Source organism: Rhea americana, unplaced genomic scaffold (genome assembly GCF_003343005.1).
Source record: "Rhea americana isolate MKP2758 unplaced genomic scaffold, rheAme1 scaffold_130, whole genome shotgun sequence".
Taxonomy (NCBI): domain Eukaryota; kingdom Metazoa; phylum Chordata; class Aves; order Rheiformes; family Rheidae; genus Rhea; species Rhea americana.
Window position 1 is genome coordinate 2,215,452 of NW_028185373.1, and position 24,992 is coordinate 2,240,443.

Here is a 24,992-nt window from a genome sequence, read left to right on the forward strand (position 1 = left end):
AAAAAAAAGAGTGAGAGAGAGAGAAAAGAAAAAGGAACAGACTTCTGCACCTCAGCCATTCCAAACAGCTTAACTACAAACTGGAGAGCTGAGGCAAACTGCATATATTCTATAAAACTGGTGTTGTTACAAAGGTGGGAACAGCAGCAAAGTAACGAAGTGTTCCAGGGCCCATTTGCCAGATTCTCCTTATAATATCCTATTATCCTAACACACTGACAGCAAAAACATTTTCAGAGTTGTATATGCTTCTTAGGGTTTGTCTGTTGTGGGGAGGGGAATCCAAAGAGGTAAAAACTCCACTTATAGAGGTTAGTGTGCATAAACATTTATTAAGAGAATTGTTCTTGAGATGTAGAGTGGCATTAGGTATTATGGCATAAATCAGAGTGAAGTCTACTCTATACCTGAACGAAATGAAAACTTCCTCACAAAAGACACCTGTGCACACAGTTTATACTTTCAATCAACTTACTTGAACTCTCCTTAGCATCCCTACACAGAAAAGCTCCAGGACTGACACATACAAATTACCTCCCAGAACCACACAGAGCAAACCCAAAAGCCTGCCAAGTAACATAATGACCATGTACTTGTTAATGTAGTTTCAAAAGATAAAGTTGCATCTTTTCTATCACACTGTAAGTTACTTTACAACAATGTTCAATCCTCACTCTAAGTTGCAATGGTGAGCGCCTGACAACAGAAGAACAGATTTACTCATCTGTAGTGCATTTGTCAGTCATTTGCTGACAGAAGTCTGTGATACCACCACTCTGTCCATGTTGTTCCACAAGTGAGGTTTTCTCCAACGTTGTTACAGAAACTGGATGCAGTTCTTGTACTTGACTAAAAGTTGCATCACACACGCTTTTCACACACTGATAACAAGAACTCTGCTCATTTGTAGATGTAACATCTGAAAGACCATCTGCTAATTCCATACATGATGGTATCACAAGTTCGCTATCAGATGGAGCTGTTCGTTCTCTCTCAGGGAATAAAAATGAAAGTGGACAATCTGAGGAAGAATATTTTGCAAGTATTTGTATTTGCTCATGACTCAAGGCTGCTTCCTTACACACCTGCTGGCAAAGTCCAGTCAGATTCTGTTTTGTCTCACCCAGAGTTGACAAAATGTGGTTTCTCTCCTTCAGTAAGTTCTCCTTCTCATTTTGCTGCAGAAAGAAAAACAGTTTTTTAGACTACATTTTACTTAAAAAAAAAAAAAAAAAAAGATCAGGTTTCTGTGTTCCTATTAAAGCCAAAACAAGACTAACAGTCTTGAAACAGAATTATTTCAGTAATAAAAGTAAACAGCAACACAGTGATATGCCTATTAAAAAAGGACTCTCTTAAAAATGTCATCAACTCAATTTAAAGTGACTTTTCAGACGCACAACTCTTCCAAAACTGATACTGACAGCCTAAAAAATAGTTTTCAGTTATTAAATGAAATCTAGTTCTACTTATTGAAATTTTATTATTCTAAATGTTTCCCAAACATCAATTCTACAGGATAATACATTTGCAACTGTTACCACTGAATCACCAAAACTGGTAATCAGAGCAGTCCCTAGAGATTTACATTTAAAAAAWTTAAATGCTTAAGGTCAAGCCTCACATTTTCACTCCTGATACTATTCTAATAGATGAAAATAAACTCAAATCTCAAGAAGCACCAAGTCTGTTGCTGAACAAGTAATATAGCTAAGAATTATTCCTAAAGTAAAACATGGAACAMATTTGAAGAAATAAAACTTGTTAAAATTGTAAACAAATGATCTTCTCTGGAAACACACTACTTTTGTTTGCTTTAAAACACTGACTAGAACACTGGAAGTTAGAGTCCAACATCTAGTCCAACCCCCCTGCTCAAGCAGGGTCACCTACAGCATATGTTAGACAAGGTTGCATCCAGGCAGGCCTTTAGTATCTCCAGAGAAGGAGACTCCACAACCTCTCTCGGCAACCTGGTCCAGTGCTCCGTCACTCTCACAGGGAAGAAATTCCTCCTCACGGTCAGGTGGAACTGCCTGTGGTTCAGTTTTTGCCCACTGCCTCTTGTCCTGTCACACAGGACAAYTGAAAAGAGTTTGKCCCYGTCCCCTTGACATCCTCCCTTCAGGTACTTGTACACATTGGTAAGATCCCCCCTCAGTCTTCTCTTCCCAGGCTGAAGAGGCCCAGCTCTGGCAGCCATCCCTCACCGGGCAGATGCTCCAGTCCTCTGATCTCATATTCCCTCTTGCTGGAGAAACCCCATACTGCAACTTTACAATTTCTTTTTGARAGAACTGACTAGCTTTACGTGGCAATTTGCAAGAGACRTAGTTGCTGTCCATCCTTTTTGCCTGTAATGATTAGAAAGACTGCTTTGCTAACTTCCACTAGTCAGCATTCTGGGAGCAGCTGTTGCCTGATCTCTTAATCTGAAATCACTTCATGTACATTTTGGATACACAAAGGCAACCAGCTGTGTATTATGGACTTACGAAATGACACAGACTATTGCTCAACACTGACACTTCTATGTTCAGAAACAGTTTTGCTGTATAATTCTTTTTCCTGTGTGAAGTAGTTAACAGATAAAATCACTTCTTTAACACATTTCAGTATTATTATTTTATTTTACCAACATTATATTAATGTTGTCGAGTACTGTCAATTAGTTCCAAGGTCATAATAGTATGTGGTTATCAATTGATTCAATACGGAACAGCATTTTTTTTCCAAGTATACGCAGAACTTAACACAAGATTCAATACTCATTAATAAGTATCAAATGGAAAAGAGTTCTATTCATTGAAAATTATATTCTAAATTTTTTACTTAAACTTTACAAAGTCATGAAATTTTGAGACTTCTARTACAGCTGGCTGAAGATGAAAAAATTCACTGGTTCACTGAGATGGGAAGGTGTCCTCAGGAAGTCTGCAGTCCAACCTCCTACCCAAAACAGTCAGCTCTGCAATTAGACCATTTTGCTCAGGGCTTTGTCCAGCTGAGTCTTGAAAACCATGAATGAAGCCTGCACAACCCCTGTAGGCAACCTGCTCCATTGTCTGCCTGTCCTCATGGAAAAGAGTTTTTCCTTATATCCAGTCAACACTTCCCATTTCAGTTTATAACATCTCTTCTCTCATTGTAAAGAGCCCAGCTCCATGAGCTTGATGACCATCCCATAAACATGGGCAGGCAGCTGTTAGGCCCTGCCACAGTGGTGTCTTCTCAGGCTRAACGAGCCCTTGGTCTGCCCATCTCTCCTCACAGAAGTGCTCCAGTCCTGACTGTCCTTGTGGCCCTMCCTTGACCTTGCTCCAATTTAATCAATGCAGTTCTTGTACTGGGGCCCAAAACTGCACATACTATTCTAGATGGGGTCTAATGAGTGTCAAATGTAAGGGGAATAATCACTGTCCTCAAACCACTGGCTGTGCTTCTGTTAATACAGTCCAGGACTCTGATGACCTTTTTTTCTGCCAGGGCACACTACTGGCTCATGCTCAGCATGCTCTCTGCCCAGACCCTCAGAGTCTTTTTCAAAGAGCTGTTTCCCTGCCAATTAGTCCCCAGTCTGTACTAATCCAGGGGGTTAGCCTGTCCCAGGGGCAGGACTCTCCTAAGAAACACATCTAAAAATACTCTGTTTTTTGATATCTGAGAAAACAAAAGCCTAGTAAGCAAGCAGTAATAGAAATTAATACTAGAAAACATACTATACAAACTGGAAATGAAGATAATGAATCTAGTCAAATAATTTTCTAATAGGCTATATAGTACACCAGGTATTATCTACTTGCAAGGGTTTTCAAACCATCGCTACAATATATACTCTTTCAAAGTCATGCTACAGAGAACATCTTGAAAATATCAAAGAATCTAACAGTTCTAAAACACATTACTGACCCAGCGAAGCAGGAAAAGGCAGATGGARTCATACCTGAAATAATCTGGATGTACCACAGCCTTTCACAGATGTCCCCTTTTGTTTCCTAACATGGAAACTACGCCTAGATAGAGCTCAGAGTTTGCTCATGRTTTACATAAGTCTGATAGTCCTAAATGTTAACTGTTATTATACATACTTAATAGTTCCAAAATGAGGTCTAAATGCTGAAGAAACCTTACCTGCACAGTTGGAAAAAAGAAATAATTGGAACAAGTTTGTGCCTACAGCACGATTCAGAGCTCAGACCTGACCTCACAATTCTCAACTCTCATTTTCTAGAGCTTGCATTGTATTATCTGAAAAACAGCAGACACTCATTCTCTTCCAGTGCTGGTCCAAAGAAGAAAGGATATTACACCATGACTATTAGTCACTTATTCTATTCAGTCAACTTCATGACTAATCTTACTGAGGAATTGTATCTTAAAAGAAAAAAAAATTCAACTGTTTCACAATATCAACATTTTTACATAACAAGCAGAAATAAGACTAAGATGACAAAAACACACACTCAAAAAGTTTGGAACTGTCAGAAATACAATTTCTCTTCAGTCAGAGTASTATAGTAAGACTTGTACTAATCTGACTATCTGGTTTCTCTTGCCCCTGGAACATCATCTCCATTCAACACACTGAAYGGACTTGCTCTGTTAACATACCGGGCTTGTATGGCACTGTAGGCCTGCCTTATCTCAGTTGTTTCAGAAGTAGAAGTGTGTGTAGTGAAAGATGACAGAGCACTTCAAGAAAACAGTTTCTAGTACATAATCCTTTGCTCTAATTTTACTTTCCTTTTCACTTAAATGTCAGAAATAAAAAGGTACTTACATAGTTGCACATGTACCTACTTGATAAATACGTATCAAACTCATCAATGTAAAGCACAAAGTGTAAACTATCACAAAAGTAAGAATTAGGAGAACAGTAACCCGAAGCCACTGAACTATGCACTGAACTATTGCACACAGCGCAATCAACCATARATTAGAAGAGTGGGTCAGAAATAAAGACTGAAGAAAAAATCCACAATGATTTTCTTGCCAGAAAAACCTCAAATTATACATCCTTSTCTGAAGTTCTGCATTTAACTTTTTATTACTTTTTAAGAAAAGTTTAGGAATCATTCGTCTGTGTAATTAAGCTCAATGCTTATGGGCTTCAGAAACAGTATTCACCAAAAACTATGTTGTGATGCACTTTTACTYGAATGGAAACAAAAATCACACACAGAAGGAAAAATGTGTGCTCCTTAGAGTGGGGCACAAAAAAAGTCTAGAACACTTATCAAGAAGTTATCTGTAAAAGATTGGTAAAGTCTTCCAAGTTTGATTGGATAGAGTAGTAAGCCACTTTACTTTCAGAATACTGGCAGATATCCAGTCAAGATATTTAAAGAAATACTAATTCAATAATAAAGAATATTTATACATACCAGTTTTTCAATTTCAGATTCAAGATTTTGTATGCAATCAAGCTTTCTCTTACGACATCGCTGTGCTGCAATTCTATTTTTACTTCGTCTTCGGATATCATGGATACAGTCCAATTGTTCAGGAGTCAATTTATGCATTTTCAGAAAYGATTGGAAATCATTTCTGGAAAGCGAAATGATCCTCTGTGCATTAAATGGCAGTTTTACCTGGAATGTGAGATACAGTTCTGAATCAAAGGTGAAACAGATACACATAAACAGTAGCAGTTCAATCAGTTTTAAGTATTCTTTAAAATAATAATAAAATAAAATTGCAGGTTGTAAGTCCAAGAAAAGGGCAATCTGATATAGCCATCAGGTGAGGAGGATAAATCCAGGGGTTCAAGAAGATGAACTGCTGAGGCACAGGAGAAATAACTGAGTTACACTAGAGCTTCATAAGCATATTCAGAGCAATCACTCAAGTGATATGCCCTGAAAAAATAARTTATGGTGAGGTAGTATACTAAAATAGGTGTCAAGAATCACTAACATAGTCTGTTTTCCYTAAACTGTTACTAAGACTGCAGTCTGTATGCATTTTTATACCAATAGTTTTCTGCAAAAGCAGTTCGTAGTTCTGCAGAAGAAGTGCATCTGTTTAAGATGCAGAAGTCAGCTCAAGGTTGTATTTGTCTTATACTTTTTAACACTGGAGAAAGAAAGAACCAGGCTCTTCCTAGTGCACATACCTCTGAGCTACAGAAGCAGTACCTTCAGAAACATAGGCAGGTCATTAAAACTAAAACTGAAAACAACCTTTACCTTTAGAAAATAATCATCATGTTTTATGAAGTACCCAACTAAACCTTACATCTGAGTATATTAAGCAGCATGAATACATCATGTAGCTATAGCCACTTTTTTTTTTTTTGGAAGGGTGCAGGGAGGGAATCAACATTGTGTTTGTTAGGTCTCAATGGTGACATAAATAGGCAAATAAATGGGCGGAGCATTGCTCTCTGCAATGATGTTATTTACTTCTTTCTAATGTAAAGATGGGAAATGTATTTAGCTAGTTCTGGGCCTGAGCTTGGCCTGCYAACTTTCTATACTGGTTATAACTTCTACATCTAAAATTCAGTAAGGCCCTAGATCTTGAAAAGAAAAAGTAGTACTTTAAAAACTATTCAATTTTTGTGACATTAAATGATACGTCATGCACAGAATCACACTGCAGTTCTACAGTTCTAAGAACTGTGACAGAAATCATTCTATTTTCTGCATACAGTAAGCTTCATAGTATTAGATTACTTATAGCATCTGTCTGAAATGCTATCAAAGCAATGGCTTGAAGGGAAGAAGTGCCAATGATTTCTGCAGCTGGAGAAACAAATACATCCTAAGTTACAGAGAAGGCAATACCCTTAAACCAATCTTAAATACACAGTTAATGAAGCCAGTTTGAAAACAGAAATCCCATTTTGCAGGAAATACAAAGTATTAATTCCCTCCCATCTTCTCCCTTTAAGTCAGAACAAAAACATTTTGAATGATGTATAAAGCAAAGTTTAGTTCTTTCTCAAAGTTTAATTGAAACAGACAACTGCACAACCCTCCCCCCAAAAACCTCCACCAACCATGGTTCACTTGCAACCTTTTTGATAAAGTTGTTCCAGAAAAGYGTCTGAAAAGATCTATTACTCAAGCATGTACCGCTCCCCAGCTGACAAAAAATAATTTTGTAAGTCTCTGTGAATTAACTATTTGATCTTCCACATAAATCTTTGAATGGTTACCTGAAGACTGAATGACAAATGAGACTCTAAATAAGCAATCACAAGTGGCAAGAGCCTCAGAATTAGGTTTCTGAAGAATGCCTCAAAAGATAGAGAAGCAAAGAACATACAAGAATGTCCCTACCTCACAATCCTGTTCTCTTGCTGAACAGGACTCGCTGTCTCCCTCAGTGTCAGTCTCCGAATCCTCTCCCAAACTTATCACATAATTATAGGGACATTGTTCTTGTTGCTGTCCCTGAACATAGTCTCCACTGTTTATTTCAGAGCTGTTGGAGCATCCTTCRGCACTAAGGTTGCTGATAAAGGGGCAGCTGACAGAATTCAATGTTGTGAAAGTTCTTTGAGGGCAAGGTTCAGGGCTTTCACTGATTCTGATACCCAGCCACGGACACTCCGATTTTTTCCCTGAATATACTGGTTCAAAGCATTCTTTTGCTACTGCAGAGGGCAAGTGTATTTGGCAGGCTTCTGTACTGTAAATATCACTCCAGAACCCTTTTGCTAGATGTTCTGCTACTTCTCTCTCCACACTGCTTCGATCACCAGCTGATGTAATGTTAGTGGCTTCTCTAGTGCATAAATCAACCTTTGAAGATGCAGCATCCTGACTTTCAACTTTGTCATTCCTCAATCCAGTACCAGTTATGTTTTTTTCAGCTAAGACTGTGTTGCTTTGCATACCACTGAAATTCAAGTCACCATATTGCTCACATGTATGTAAAAAAGATACAGAATTAGGTCCATGAGGTGCAGTAGAGTTTTGGGGGAAAGCAGCAACATCCACTTTCTCCATAGGACATGAAACACACTGAGTCACAGAATCCCTCTTTGTTTCTTCCTTTTTCTCACTCTCATCCTCTTCCTCTTCCATTTTTACCTGAGTCTCTTCACATTTTGATACCAGCTGCATAGGCGCACGCTCCTGAGCTTTTTGTATGCTATCATTATCAGATAATTCCTTCTCAAGAAAAACTCCAATTGGTGGCACCTGAGTATCTTTAACACTGGAACTGGAGTCTGAAGTATGAACTTTGTCATTTCCAAAAGCTTTCTGGAACTTCCTATACTTTGGGCATAGGGAAGATGAGCTTGAAACGTTACCCCTTTCTAAATGTACAGGATCACACGTTTGATTAGTAGTATCTTGGAGAACAGGAGATGCTTTAACATTTTCTTCATCTTTACAGAGYTTTGTCTGAGGAGTTTGAATACATTCTTTTTCCAGAAGTTCCTCTGCTTCATCCTCTATTTCTATATCTCCATCATCCGCATTACCGATTTTAGGGTTTATTTTCTGACAACGCTGCGTACAACATTTCTTCCTGGGACAATCCTGTTGATCCGATTTACAATCCAAAAATTTGAATTTCAGAAACTGAAAGCAAGATTCCTCGATATCACGTATACCCAAAAATTCAGCACACTTGCAAACTTCAGACACATTGTCTTTATTTAAAATAAGTTTAGCTGTGTATGCAAACTGAAGCAAAGGACTAAATCCTTTAACTGTTACCTATTAAAAAAAAGAAAGAAAAGAAAAGAAAGGAAAAAGCACATTAGTATTGCCAGCTTCCTACTTGGTGAAACCTTGACCAAATCCACATTCGCCCTTCTCTTTAAGAACATACTATATGGAAAAAAAAAGAAAAAACAAGTCTCAATGTACTTCCTCTTCTACCGTATTAAGCAGTTTTGTTGCCAAGTTTTCAGTTACAGTCCAAGTGTTCAATATGGGTTTGCATAGAGAAATGCACAGAACCCATGTTCAYCTGTGAACAAATTGTGCAATACAGAACAAGGCAAAACAAGCACTCGTTGAATAGAGGAAAAATCTGCCCACACTCATTTTGAGAAAAATTTTCTGATATAACAATTCCATTCTGTATACTTTAGGAAAATTGTTTACTTTACTGTGATCAATCTTGTGAACAGTTCTGACAATATAATACTAATTACCAAAAAGACAGCTGTACACTGAAAACCAGTAGCTGGAGTTCAATTTTATAAAGATATCTTTCAAATCCAAGTTATATGTGAATTATTCTCAAACAAGATCACAGMACTTTTGGTATTTAGAAGAAAACTGTTTTGAAGAGCAATTTTTGTTATTTGCTCAGTTTCAAGCACCACTGATAGTAAARTGTTCAGAAAATGAAATTTGACTACTCGAGCTTTTGTTACTGTAGCCAATTACTCCCTTCTTATTCCCATAGGTTAAAAAAATTGAATTCAAGAACTCTACACCAAAACCAGTTACTCTGAGTTTAAAGTCTCCTTGGAGCAGGTAGATTTATTTTGAACAGTTTAGTTGTTATCATCTCAGTCTCTACTGCAGRACAAAGTTACCTCAGAGGAAGTGCAAAGGTAACAATACAGAATTTGTTTGTTACAAACTGAGCAAGATCATTTTCTATAAATGAAAAAAYTGTTAAGGAAATCGGTTGGAAAGCTGTACACAGACTGTCTCATATTACAGCCTTTAGTAAGCACAAAGCAATATTATCCACTACTACAACCCATAAACTCAAGCTCATGTTGTTACCTTCTCTTATTGGGGCGGGGGGGAGACACACTATACTGAAGAAAGCAGTATGTTAATGTATCAGCTGTATTGAATTCTTCTGCCAGCAAAGTTGCTAACTATACACTAAAATTTAATTTATGAATTAGGTCTCCCCTCTCCTCCAAAACTGTAAGTAACACGTGAAAGGAGGTTGAAGTACCTCCCATAGAGACAATTTAGCAAAAGATTTTAAACTCTTGACTTATCTGGAGAGTTCTTAAGATAGCATATGAAATATGCTCTTGAGACAGCATACTGACTACATGAATACATTAATTCATACTTAATACTATGGAGTTCACAATATAATACAAAGGCAAGCATAAAATGCAGAGTTTATCTAAGGCCCATACGCTGGCATGACTAAGTAACTTAGTCAATAAACCGTTTAGTAAATTTACAAACAGATGATGTTTATACAAGAAACTTAAAATAAATACAATGATATTTCAAAAACTGTACACTTTCCACATAAAGTAGTTCTAGAACCTCTTATTATCAAAAACTGGAAGGATCAAAAGAAGGGCTGCTCTACATTCCTTATACTTTCTCCTGTGCATCCCTACCATCTAGCTGGCTACCTTCAAACAAGATACTGAGCTACATGGACTTCTGGTCTGACTGACCCAGAGGAGTGATTTGTACAGAAGTCTTTCTTAATTTGTATTTGGGCTAGAATTCTTAGAATAAAAACAAAKAATCAAGAGAACTGACACCAAGTCTGATAATATAATATACATGAGCTACTTTAATTCCAGGAATACTTTGGTATTTCACCTTCACAAGACTGGTGCCTTTCATTTTAAACTTTAAATACTTCAGATGATTTAAAAGGTTAACAAGGTGTCAAACTATGTGATTAATATTTGCTTCTCTTAAATATGTAGCTTCACGAACTGACTCATTTCAAAATATTCAGCAGTTCCCAGAAGAGAAACTCAAGCTGCTGAATCTTAAAATGTTTTTACTAAGCGATCAGATCAAATGATTAAAAGATGAGAATCRCTGTTAGTATTTTTGCTTGTTGCTTCAGCAGATTTAGTTCTTAGGCCAGTAATGTTAAACAACACTGTTAAAAGCACAAACTTAACAGGACATAATAAGTACTATGATTATGATTTTCCTCCATTTTCTTTACAAACTCTAGTCTCTGCTCACTCAGGTTTATCATTCCTGATGCTTCGTTTTCCCCCCACTTGCCCTTCAATTTCAATATGTATTTTTTATTCTTCCAACACTGTATTTTCTCCATTACTCCAAAACAAAGTTCTCTCTTCATCATGGCAGGGGAGAAGASATTACACACAGAATGGTAGGGAGGTTGGATAAAAGGGACACAGTGGTGTTTACAGTGTAACAGACCGTGTTGTAACAAATTMATTGATCAACAGTGAATAGATCACTACAGCTCTTTACAGAGATCATGAGCCAGCCACCCTCCCTTTCCCCCTCCCTTTTTCTTTTCTTTTTTTCCTTTTCTTTTTTCTTTTTCTTTTTTTTTTAATAAAAAGCAAGAAGATTCTGGCAACAGCACCTGAAATAGGTGCTTCGCTGGCTTTGTAATGYATCTGTGGATATGCCTCCATAGACATATTATAAAGCTAGCAAAGCACCTATTTTAATGAGGTACAGGCTTTTTGAATACATCTTCTCTGTTATTAACATTCAATGTAGTCATGGGCATGGACAGACCAACAATAATCTCCTAACATCACTAGAAATAGTGAGTGATGCTTACTTTTCCTTCTGCTTTAAAAGATTCTGGCTGAGTTGTAAACAATTTACATGTTGTTTTYCACTCCAAAGCTGACTATAACCAACTGTCTCTCAGGAAAATACTGTTCATAACTTCTCAGCTATAGAATCAAACCTAAAGCAACCTATTCTCCACGTTATTGCTACTTAGGGGCACAACTGGAGCACTTATAGATGAAGAGTGAAGAACCTCTAAGTGCAGTGCTGAACAACTTAATTCTTGATTCCCACAACCAAAAACCCACAGAACTCAAGAAGGTTGAGTGGTATATGAGTTAAAACCCCCCCAACCATCAGAAACACATCACAATGTTTATGCAACATGATGTCCAATGTTCGGGGGGGGGTGAAAGCAGGATGACCTACTCACAATAATTTGTCATGTCATGTCTCCTATAACAGGACTATTCACACCTAGATAAATACTGCCTGGAACCTTTATAYGTCTTGAAGACTTCAGGCATCTAAAAATGTATTTTCTTTCCTGTGGATGACAGGTTCTAGCTTGTTCCCACTGAACAGCTCTAAATTCAGTATGACTTAATATGACAAATTTATGGAAAAAAAAACACAAATAATTGCAATACATTTTCTCAGCTTCAAAAATAAAACAATTCCAGAGATAAACTCAAGACAGAACGGGTGAAACTCAACAGCAGCAAGCCTCAGTAATTTTGCAATCCAGRAATATAAGCATAGTTTTATTTCTCAAACATATGTGTTTTGAAACATATTCATCAAAATAAATCTTGAAAGGATTGATTTAAAAGTTACAGAAGCCATGCCACTTATTTATTATTCCAGAAGTATTTCCTTTTCATATAGGCAGTCTAGTTCTACAATACCTCTCCAGCATTTGAGGACCATGCCAGATACCTGTTTTTTGTCTAACTTGGGTACTTTCAACCATGTGCACAGTTTTAGAAACAATATCCACTTAAGTAAAYGTAACTCCCATATACACTTCCCAAGGCAGCATTCCCGTATACTGAGTTTGTGAAATACACAGTCTGTCTAGCCCTTACCTTAATCAATGGCAGCCTTTCAACTTAGAAATTCTCTCCCCGCAGTTCTTAACTCTTACCTTAAGAACTACTAATCTCAGTTAAGCACCAGCCYATTGTAAAATAGAATTGAACATAACAGACTAGAAGCACTGGCAGGTAAAACACAGAAGCAAGTAACACTCACCTCTTCCGGTAAAGTGATGATAAGATCAGAATCCAACTGGCCCACAATTCTTGAAAGGAAGTAACTGCTGCAAGCTGCAAGCACAGCTTTATGAGCCCGAAATCGCTGATCTTCCACTAAAACAGTAACATCACAAAGAATATCTTGCTTTCTCTGATCATTGAGATTGAGAAGTACATTGGTACCATGTACTGAAGACTCGTATGCAAAAACCACGCTATTCTTCTCACTTAGAGACATTCTGTATCACAAGTGTTAGTGTAAGCCTCAGTGGAAAGCATGCTTCTATTCTTCAAATCTGGAAAAAAAAAATCATGCATTTAAAATCATATCCCATAGGAACATACTGAAATGTGAGCATAATAAGCAAACAGTAAAAAAATACACTGCCTGTTTTAATTATTTTTAAGAGCTAAACACTACACTTAATATTTCATACTGGTTAACACATGAATACACACTTACATGCATTTAAGATGCCCAAACCTTAACAGGTACATCCTAAAACACACATTTTACTACTAATAAATACTACTTAAGCTGCTGCAGAGCAAAAAAAAGTCTGACTAAGTCACCGTGTGTGCCTTCAGTGGTAGGATCATAGAATCAATAAGGTTGGAAGGGACCTCTGGAGATCATCTAGTCCAACCCCCCCTACTCAAGCAGGGTCAAAAGCAGTTTTTCCTCAGCAAGTGTTGAGGAATAATAATTTCACTGTAACTAAAAATTATTTAAGCATTTATTTTTCAGTATATTCTGATGCCAGTACTACAGAAATGTAGACAGAAACAAAACCAAGATGCTTTAAGCCAAATTTCATCAAGATGCAATACAAGCTATTTGTGCTCGCTGATTCAGCCAGTASAGATTAAGGTATTTGTGTTCCATCTTCTTTCAAGAGAGTTTGTCTGCTAAATGAAGTTTGCCTTTACTTACATCAGTTCTCTTTTTTTCCACCTGCCTTTAATTCTCTAATGCAGTCTTTTTCTCTTCTGCTCAACACTGTCATGCTTGCTAAAGTTTGTTTTCATAACAGACCACTGATAAGATCACCTGGCAATGAAATTCCTTTTGCAAGAAAGCAAAGTTCTGAAATAACACTATTTATTGGATAATAAAAGTTATACAATATTTAAAACTTTGAAATAAACTCATATATAAGTGCCCTGAAGCAATTCCTGAACTCTCAGTATTTGAGAAAAGAGCTTGGGAGAAGACAGCCCTTTTATAGAAACCAGAGTCTAGAAACACTTAATTCCACTCTTCACATTTTATTTCTATATTCCTACTTTGGGGGGAGGGGGGATGTCACAATAGATTGAGCATTTCAGTTATTAAAAAAAAAAAAAAAGAAAAAAGCAAGCAAGTAAGCACGCACAGTAAGAAGTGTTCTCAGATCTAATACTTGATCAAGGGACCATATAATTGGATCTGGAACTGTCCTACCAGGAAAATATGATGTTACTGGGAACAGTAGTGTATTAACAAATTGAACATTTAGAGATTACACTGGACTATTTTACCCAAGAGTTACTATAACAGAGCTTGGTTGTTGAGACTCACTTTAGCTGACACAAGACTACCTAATCATTATATTGCTCAATAGTTTGCTATGATATGTCAGTTCCCAACAACAATAAACTTGTAGCCAATGCAAATCTTCATTTTTTAAACATGGGAAAGCTTTCACAATTGGGAAGAAAGAGGCTATGGGCATTTTTACATATACTGAGGGGAAGAGAGAAAAAAAAAAATAGAAGAACACACCAAATATCCCGCCAGCTATACTGTCTCTGTCACAGTATAGCTAGACAAGAAAAAGTTCCCTGGTGTGACATTTCCAGTGGTGATAGTAGCATAGACTAGTAATGTATCTGTAGCAGTCTGGTCTCCAGTGAAGTACAGAGTATCAGCATTATTTTCATTTCCCATTTCTAATGGAATACTGAAGAGTAAAAACAAATACTTAGAGTGTAACACACATTAACATGCTTAATCTGACAGAAGGTTGTATTTCCAAATGTAAAGATTTCACCAAGTTATATCAGGACTATTTTTTACAGGATAAAAGGTTTTTTTGAGCTATCTGAAATACAAAATGCAGAAGATAGAAACTTTTTAAAAAATGCTTCCTTTTAAATTTTGAAATGCTTAATCCTATCTGTTTTCTTTGTAAAAATCTAATTGCTATCAGATCTAGTAAGGAGATAAATCAAAAGGAAAAGCACCAAGACTGAAAATGCTCACGAAAAGAAAAATCATCGAACAGTAAAGGGAAAAATTTAACCACTGTAAGAAAATTAAAACAGTTTAGAGAAGTACTGGCAAAGGTCAAATTGGTGAATGTCTTAACTCTGTTTTCTAATTGTGAAATAAAGGCATGCCCCTGCATTTATGCTAGTATTTATCATGGAGACCAACCAGGCTTTTCATGGTGTTGAAGCACAAAATACAGCTATCCGTAATCCTGTTCTAAGTACACTCACAGGAAACACAACCATATATTATAATAGATCTTCATTCCACACAAGACAGAACATCTCTTCTGTAAACTATTTTTTTTCTACTCTTTAACTATTACCCTAGAGCACTTAGAAATTATTTAATTAATTCCATTTATAGATGGACAAAAAGGGTAAAGGCATAAAGTGGACAAAATAATTGAGCAGTAATGTTTAAAGCAGCTTGACAATTTGAAAGTTCATACTGCAACTCTTCCCCTGGCAGAGACCTCTGTAGGCTATACGGTTGTCTGTTTTAGATAATTTAAGCTTCTACAAGTTTTGTCTTTTAAGCTTTTTTACTTAGATGATTTATTTGAAAGCAGCAAGAAGCTACAGAAAAGAAAAAAGGACATTCAAAACAAGGATAACAAAAMTATTTTCCTGGAAACCAGACTAAAGCTCCTATTCTACTATGCTCTCATTTTAAAATGAATGTTCAAGAAAGAACCACTAAAAATAGGCACAGATAACTCGTAAAAAAAGTACCCCAAGAATCAACAGACTACTGTATATTTAAAGCACTGTTAAAAGTTGACTGTGTCAACTATCAACCAAGCAGATGAACACAAAAGAAGAAAAAAATATATTCAAGAATATTGCTCAAGGTATTTAATATAGCACGATTACCATCAAAACTAAGAAGAGTCCAAAAAGATCTTCCAACGCTTAAAATAGTGCTTAAAAATGCAGGCTGAAAGAAGAAACAATATGAAAGCACACTAACTACAACTCCACACTTAATGGAAGAGAACTAGTATTGTCAATACTAGGGCATTCTCAAATACCTCTCATGTGAAATTCTGGACACATTATAACCTCAGTTTTGAAAAAAGTATATAAACATATTGTACATATACACTGTGTGTGTGTGTGTGTGTGTGTGTGTATAAAAATCTCCAAAAGGAGTACTTGCAGCTGCATGAATTAAGTTCTACTTTGTTGTGTATAAAGCATAAAGCTCCCTTTATCAGACAGTGAATTTGAGATCAAAAAATGTTTTGCCTAAGGGCAAAAATACTTTCTCCTAAGTACTGAGTATAAAACTTCACCCTGAATTATCAAAGTGAAGTGGYACTCATTTTTCCCCCTGCTAGCATATGACTCAATGGGAAAAACTACATCTAACAARTATCTGTAAAATTACCACATCTTCAGTAGATTTAAACATCTCTATTTTAAACTTAATATATGTATTTTATTTTTCCCAAGAATACACAAGAATCTTACTAGTTTAACAGAAGTTAAGAACACTAAAAAGGGAATAGCAGTTTCTTTAAATACACAGTGTAAATATCAGAGCAAGATGCCTATCCAGGTTCACTGGCAAATACAGACTCATTTTTTCCTCACACATCTGAAGTTTTTCATTAGTTTACATTACAGACATGGAGGTAATTGCCAAGTGTAAGTTACTTTAAGTAAAATTGGATTTCATATATGTTCATGTGATTGCTTACAATTGGTAGAAGTTGCTCCTTACCTCCTTGTTGACTGCAGAATAAAACAAGTTAGTTAAATGATCCTCTAAAGAAGGGACTGAGAGTGAAGGAAATGGAGGGAAGTCACTAAAATGCAGTTCTTCAGGTAAACCATAAAGTCTCCTCATGTGATGCTAGAAGAGTATATATATGTATATACTCCAAAGATAACACAGTCATTATGGTTGAGCTCAGATAAAGATATAAGGAACTGTTGTCACTAAGTTACAGAACGAATAGAATTATAGATAATATTATCTTGGAATAGATAATATAGGAGTAGGAACACATTACTAGAACAAACTCATAACAGTGTGATGTACTTCTCACCCATAAGCATGGCACAAGATAAATTAACTAATTTTCATGCTCAAGTAGCACTACTACAACAGAGGAGATCCTTCGATGCAAAAGTCTGTACTCAAATTAATATCTTATGGTAAACAAGGAAGCATTAGGCCAGAGGTGAGGCTCTGAAGCACTAGGTTGTCACTGAAGCCTCACAAAAGCAAGCACAGAAACCACCTTACTTCCACACACTTATGATGGAGCAAAATAACTGCTTGATGAATGAAGTATAGTCTCCTAAGAAAATTCATACTACTAAAGAATCTAGGAAGAGTTTTGTACTGCCTTACCCAATAAGTCTTCCTAGGAAATCACTCCTACAAGTCAGAATTTGACAATGACAAGTATCATTTTCTCAAGTATTTAGTACTGAATAGTATTCTTCTCATTACGCAAAAAAATAGCAAAACACACAGAACACATTCACTCAAACAAATATTTGCTTTTTCTGTTGAGCTCAAACTTTGCAATTAAATTAAAAAAAAATCTGTATTGTGGAATAATACTTGCTAATAATGCCTAATAATTTTACTGGGGAGAAGAGGCAAGAGGGAAGGTTTAAGACTGTGGTTGCAAAAGATGGATGACATGAATGGCTATCCCATTCAAAGTGGCAATTTATATATCTTGCCAGAAGCAATAGAGTATGGATGCTAAAACAGTATTTGAAACCTAAAAACAATAAAGTAACTATACCACCTATCAGCTCACTGCAAATTTTAACATCAGTAGCCATTAGGTTCAGCACTTATCCAGATGTCACCAGGTAACTACCAGAAACCTCAGCTTTTCTGTACAAAAAGATGACTTCTAAAATGTCAACGCTCTGTCCACAATATTTTATAATGAATGCTAAACATACAGAATCATAAACTGAACGGACAAATAAACACAATACATTAAATCTTAAAGTCTAAAAAAGTTATTATTCAATGCAGTGAATGAATATTAAACAGATTATTTTGCATCAGTTTAATTAACCCCCTCCAAATGCCATACAGTTTAATACTAAGCTTTTCAATAACTTACAGATAACACACATGCTTACAATCGTTTTACTGTATATTGCATTGCTCTTTTTGAACTGAAAAGACAGAAATAAGTTGGAGAAGTCTTTGCCTATGACAGCTGCCAGGAACTACCACAGAAAAAACTTAGATGAAAAACAGGATGGTTAACACACAGGTAAATTCAGTGCTCTTCAGTYTGTGTTCAAACAAACTGAATTTAAAAGGAAAAAGGTGAGAGATTTCAGAAAACRGAGAAACATGCTTTACAACTAAAGAGAGTATCAGGCTGGTTGAAGCTGGAAAGATCCATTGCTAAACCTAGAAAAAAAATCCTAACTAGAAAGAATGAATGAGTCACAGCAAAGTCTCAGAGCCTATGGAGCTTGCTTAGGGCAAACAGCCAAAAAATATTAAAATGGCACTTAAAACAGACAGAGGATTGAGACAGCAAACTACTGTCATTTCTGCTTTATTTACGATACATTTATGATTCATTTACCAAGTTACTTCTGCACAAGGTAAGTTCAAGTGTTTCAAATGTCCTTAAAAACAATAAAACGAGCACACAAATCTATGGAAATCAATGATGCGTGCACTTCACTATCCGTAAGGCTAGTTCCTTTAGGAAAGATGTAGCTGGTTTGCTAAACTGACAATCTGAGCACTTGGGGGTAAAGCTAAGGACATGGGGGGGAGGGAGGGAGGGAGGAAAGGGGGAAAAAATGCAGTGTCTAATTTTCCTCTACCTCAGTGGGAAACCAGAAGCATTCATTCTAGCAAGCATCCAAGCCTAACGAATGTCCATGAAAGGAGAATTCAGACTCACTTTCAAATAAAACACAGGACTGTAGTTAATTTACTATCAACTTCAGTAAGCTTAATAGCAAGGGGATAATAGTAATTTTAAAAAAAGCTCAAATTAACTTTTGATTCTTTAAGCTCTGCAAAGATAACCATAGTCTTAGCAAGAATTAAGCAAATATAATGAGCTACAGAAGTTATAGCCTATGAAGCTGAAGTCAGTGTTTTCTTGTAAAGAACAAAAAGAGCTTTTTATTTATTCAAATGGTCAATAAATCCATTTCAGAGATGCCTAAACAGAAGAGTTAATCTTTTCTCCTAGACTCAGGTACCAATTTTGTGGCTCTACTAACAATCAACCCATTCTAAAAGCATTCTTTTTTTCTTTAAAAGATATCACAAACTTTCTGTAAATGATCCAGGACTGAGTTACAGAATTTACTAAAAAGCACTGAACAAAACTAGTTCCTTATTCTTCGAGGACTCAATGGGCAACCATCTACTAATACATACAGGGTATCAATCCTCTGCAATAATCACAGTAATTTTCACATGCATGTATACAAGTAAAATTCTTGAAAGGAGCAGAGTGAGGTTCCTCTGCGACAGTTCCAGAACACAGGCAGGACACCTTCCAGCTCACCGTTGTCTGAGCTAGTTGAATTTGGATATGCAGACGCAAATTCAGTTTGGATGATTATCACAACAAAATTAACAAGATTAATTCACCATCACATAGTGTTCACTGACAACAGACAATAAAGGTCTGCTCAGTAATCTTATCAACCTACTCTTTAAACTCCTAAACAGTTGATAAGAACATTATAGAGGAAAAAAATAGCTTAAAAAACCCCAAACAAGAACAACAACAAACCTCTTCTCCTGACACCAAAACACTCGTATATACACACAAACAGAAACTGGATGCTATTCTTAACTTTTGTGYGGATCTCTTGATAAGTGACTTTCAGCAAGTCACTTATTTCCCTCAGTTTCTTAGGTGAATGTTTACATTCACTCTCTTCTATGAAAAGTTCTGTCATCCATAGTYATCCCTTTGTGTATTACGTCTATCATTTACTACTGCTAAAACAAGATGACTAGATATGAAACATTTCATTCAAAATACACGATAAAGGTTTCTTTTTTCCTGAAGTTTTATATCTGTGTCCTTCCCCCAACTACCTCTCCTTTTAAGGAAATAAAGTTATGTTACAGATGAATGCCTAGGGCAGTTAATAGCTGCTGATTCATTATGTTATGCTGACAAGGCATGAACAAGCATTTTAGTGCTTGCTTTCTTCATCTTTAGTTCAGAAAGGTTTTAAAGGAACAAAGTGATTAAAACCAATAAAAAAGTTAGCTCTAATTCATAAAAGCAATACTTTCTCCTCTTAAAAAATAGGACTCATCTTTAGATGATCAGCACATTCATAATTGAAATTCCAAATTGTATTCTATGTTATTAGTCTAAACACCTGGGTAGTATTGCTATCACAGCTAAATTACATAAATAAATTTTTAAAAATTGTGTGCTTCTGCAACACAATTCATACCACAGCACTTTGACTCTTGTCAAGCCACAAGTGAGAATTAAAAAAATAAATATATAAAAGAAAACAACAACAACAAAAAAAAAAACACAACCAGGAATTTGAAGTCTGGGAAGTTACAGATCTGCACTGAGAGTCCTAATTTATCTTCCAGGCGTTAAGCCTTAAGAGTCACTTTAAAAAAAATAATAATAATTTACAAGCTATRTAAGAACTCAAGGGAAAGAAAAAGTTTGTCAAATTATATCATCACAGAAGTTGTCCACAGAGTAAAAAGTTTTGAACAGCTTATCTGGTGAGATGATATCAAGTAGTCCATACCAAAGCCAGTGAAAAAAAAAAAAAAAGAAAGAAAAAATTATTTTTCAGTTTAACATCACTTCAAGGACAACTGCTTTAAATGTCATCAAAYATCATTTTTTCAGAGATAAAAATCACTTTGTAGTGTTTGTTTTTTTCAGTGTAAAAAAAATTACTGTGAGTGAACGGATTTCAGAGCCTCATTTGCAACAGAATCCCACCAGTTGCAATCCTTCATTTCCACTAGTACTCAAACAACAATGTACAGAGTTCCTGAAGACATGGTTTACCTCAAAAAATTCAAGAAGTATTAGTAAAAATTGATTTTTTTAATGAGAACTAGGTTAGATCATAAAATGTTTATTTAGGATAAGAGGCAAGTTAGCATAACATAAAGCATGCACAGCTAACGTCTACTGTCTACTCCTGCCTTTGCTTAAAGGACAAACACCTTTGCATTTATATCTACATATTCTACTCCTTGCCACAGTTAAACTAACCACACAAATTATTTTAACATAGATACTTGAGAATGGATTCTGATAGTCAGTAAAAATATTTACAAAGAATAGTAAGTTAACTGTCTGCACTTCTAATGGATCTTAACCAGACTTAAAAATAGGCAAGAAGCAACATGAAAGAACTGAAAAAGCAAACATATTGGCAAGTCAATGAAAATACATTTCAAAGAACGAACTCCATAATGTTTGTGGTATTAGCTTTGTATCTCCTCTAACTTGTTTCCACAACTGCTTTTTCCTGCAGCATGTGAAACTGAAACACAGTTCTAAGATATTTCAGAAATAAATCAGAAGAACTTCAGAAACACTTCTATGAAACAGAAAAGCATACGTATATTTATTCAGAATTAATAGTATTTATATAATAAGAAAAAAAAAAGATGCAGAAGAGCCAAATTCAAGGGGTAACATTTTAGTAAAGACCTCTTTCAAATCACATAATGTTTCAGTTTTCCCATCAGGAAACTATAGACCATTTCCTATCTCACACATGCTGTTAAAAGCCACAGCCTTACAAACTCAAATGTAAGGAAGTATTTTTGGTATGGGACCATACTAAACATCTAGGTTAAAAGGGGTGTAAGCAGGAACAGCAAACGTTATTTACTTATCACTTATCAAAGTACTAGCCAACAGGCCAAAATCAGAATCCAAACTCCTACAAACATTCTCTTTAGAGCTAGAAGAAGCAACTCGCAAAGAAGTTTTCTCAATGTAATTCTAAAGACTACTTGAATAAGATCTGCATTCTCAACTGAACGCATTTTGGCTGCTTCTTCTGTCCAATGTATTTCTCTACTGTTTCCAAAGTCAATCTGCCCTTCTTTTTAAAGCTTCAGTAGCTGACCAGTCAATTGAGCATTACTCTGACCTGCCAGCTTATGTTTAGACCAACTACTGTTCACTAAAGATTTCCCTTGATACTACCTAGCAAGAACAAATTCTTCCTCCACCCACAAAAATATCTTAACTGAAAAATACAGAATACTGCTAGAGATTAATAAACTTYTGTGACATTGCTTACGATTTGTTACAGCCAAGTGAGCCTTTCAGTGACTCCCTACAAAGCATTAATCTCAGAGCTGGATGGAAGCAGGGGAACTGCAAGGGGTCCTAATGTATTATAAGTACTTAGGGCATACCAGGATGAATTTACACAACTTAATAGTTACCTCAGCAGTTATTTTTTGCTCACCTGAGATTTTGTCTCAATCCACTTCTGCATCAACTAACATGTTAACCATATTTTAACTTAGGGTTGCATGTAAACAGTACTCATGATATAAAGGTAAATACTGCATAGGATTTTTCAGTTCCTAAAACTTCTTCTGCCACCGAAAGGTTTGTGAACTCTAATGAACAACTAAAATGCCAGCACTCAGATATAAACAAATCATTTGACCAACCCACCATGCCCTCCTCTTACATCAAAATGCCCAGTGAAATGAGAAAGACAGGTCTACGATTACCAGGAAACCTAAGAGGAATTTATTAGAGTACTTCTCATTTTATAAAAACAAGGATAAAATAAATAAATAAATAAACAAACCCACTCTTGAGTTACCTTTTCCTAGGGCTAAGTTATCCGGGACTCACACTACTCATATAAAGCAATCTCTGTTCTTCTCATAAAGATATCTCTAGTCTATCTCCACAGACAGTGGCACATCTAAATGAATGTATATACTTTTTAATATTAAAAAAATTCTAATAGCAGAAAGCAATGACAGAATAATGTGTTGTTCTTCACAGATATAATCAACCTCATATATATTGTATTTTATTAGTTTAAGATTATTATTGCTCAAAGTATCTTTAGTAAAACGATTTTAGAACCTATTAAGCAAATAAGTATCTATTACCCCAAGATCTTGCACATTTTTGAGTATAAAATACTCAATTTATACTCAATGTATAATTATATATACAAACACAGAAACACACTCTCAATATAAAATACTCACTAGTAGATGCAACCTGAACTTTTATATTACTGTTCTWGTCAGAATCAGAAGAGTTTGGTTCTAAAGTAAATTTCCCAGACACCTTACTTACTGTAATTTTGTTCAAAGAATGGTCTTGGGCTAGAAAAAAATGGGTTCTTTGGGGATGAAATTCAACTGGAAAACATACTCCAGAAGAACATCTAAAGATCCACCAGAGATGGCTTGAAGCAAAGCCTTTCAAAAGGTATATAATGTGGATATTCTGTTTTCAGGAACAACTGTTTCTCCCTGCAAATGTGCCATTTTCAGGTCCTGGTATTTGCTATTACACACACATAGCTTTACTCGTATACATAACAGAGCAAGAAATTATGCTGCTTAAATCACCCTTAAACTCATAAGCCACAAAATAAAATTTGGATCATCTTAGGAGCTTTAACTTGGACTCACCATGTTTGGTAGCGTGATTCTCACTTGTTTTCTCTTCAGTATGGCATATTATTTTGAGGTAAGAGACTACATTACTAGAGTATTCATTGTACTGTGTAACCTTAGTTTGCAGTTTTTCTTCCTATATTACAATTACTCCACTACTAAATCATTTTTCATGCACCTTCCTCACACGCCTCAAATTACATTTCAAAAGTTACTACATAATCATATACAGATTATAGAGTTATCTTTGACTGCTACAATGTTTGCTATTCTTTTTATTATATATTCAACACGTGTTTCAGAGGCCCTGGTTGTGTATGAATTTAGGATTACTGTCATATTAACATACTGGAAATGGAGAACGTAAATATAATGTGATAGAAAAGCAAGTGACGATTCTTTTACAACTACTTCATTTTCAACATGCCCCAAAGCGTGCCAAGGATTTCACAGCACAGAACAAGACAGACAGGATTTAGATCTCTTTGTTTACAGTCTGAAATAAATCTTCCTCGGCTTCCACGAAGGGTAACAACCACTAAACACACAAGATTCATTTTTCGCCTAACACAGCTATCACTGGATTTCCAGCGCTGCGGAGCTGCCCCTTTCACACAAGGCCGGCGAGTGCAGACGGGGAGAGTCACGCCTGTGTCACCAGAGCGCACGGCCACATGGGCACCCGCTAAAATCGGGAGAGTCACTGAATAACGATCCGGAGCCCGAGCCCACAGCACAGCGGCGTTTGGCGCAGCGCCGAGCCGGACTTCGAGGGGGTGGGAGTGTGTGTGTGTGGGGGGAGGGATACCTGAAGGTACGGTACTGTCGGGTCGTGGGGCGGAGGGACAAGGCCGCCGCCCGGTGCCCAACGCTGCCAGGGAGCCGCCGCCCAGCGCCGCCCGCCCTGCGCCGGCCTGACGTCCCGGCGACAGCGGCGGGGCCGCCACCTTCCGCGCCGCCCGCCGCCCTCGCCCTGCCTCCGACAGCGCCCGCCCGCCCCGCCGGGAGACGGGCCCCACTACTCCGGCCGCACAGCGCGGGGGGGTGGTGGGGGGAGACAGGGACTAATACCGCCGCGACCCCCCCCCCTTCAGCCCAACGGCCAGTCCCAACGGGCACCGAACGGCCCCGCGCCGCTCACCTCAGCGCCGCCCGCTGCCCCCGCGCGCGGCCACCGCCACCCGTGCGCCGGCGGGTGGCCGGACGGCAGCCGCCTTCGCCGCCTTCCTCCTCCCGCTCCCCCTCACTGGGCTGCTCCTGCCACAGAGGCTGCGGCCCGACTGCGGCGAGAGCAGTCAGGTGACTCTCAAACAACATTACTCGCCTTGCCGCCCCGCTCCCCCTCGCCCCTCCCGCCCCTCTCCGCACCCCGCGCGCTGATTGGACGCGGCGCTCCCCACCGACGCGCAGCCGCCCACAGCG

General features: G+C 37.1%; 1 protein-coding gene across 1 annotated transcript; it reads right to left on the reverse strand.

The window, feature by feature from the left end:
- Nucleotides 1-312: 312 nt before the first annotated feature.
- BACH1 (BTB domain and CNC homolog 1) lies at nucleotides 313-24,889 on the reverse strand. Its single transcript, XM_085297809.1, has 5 exons — nucleotides 24,712-24,889; nucleotides 12,675-12,972; nucleotides 7,287-8,678; nucleotides 5,385-5,591; nucleotides 313-1,178 (listed from the first exon to the last, which is right to left on the reverse strand). The coding sequence occupies exons 2-5, from the start codon at nucleotides 12,912-12,914 to the stop codon at nucleotides 717-719; spliced, it is 2,301 nt and encodes a 766-aa protein (XP_085153935.1). The 5' UTR covers nucleotides 12,915-12,972; nucleotides 24,712-24,889; the 3' UTR covers nucleotides 313-716.
- Between the last annotated feature and the right edge of the window lie 103 nt (nucleotides 24,890-24,992).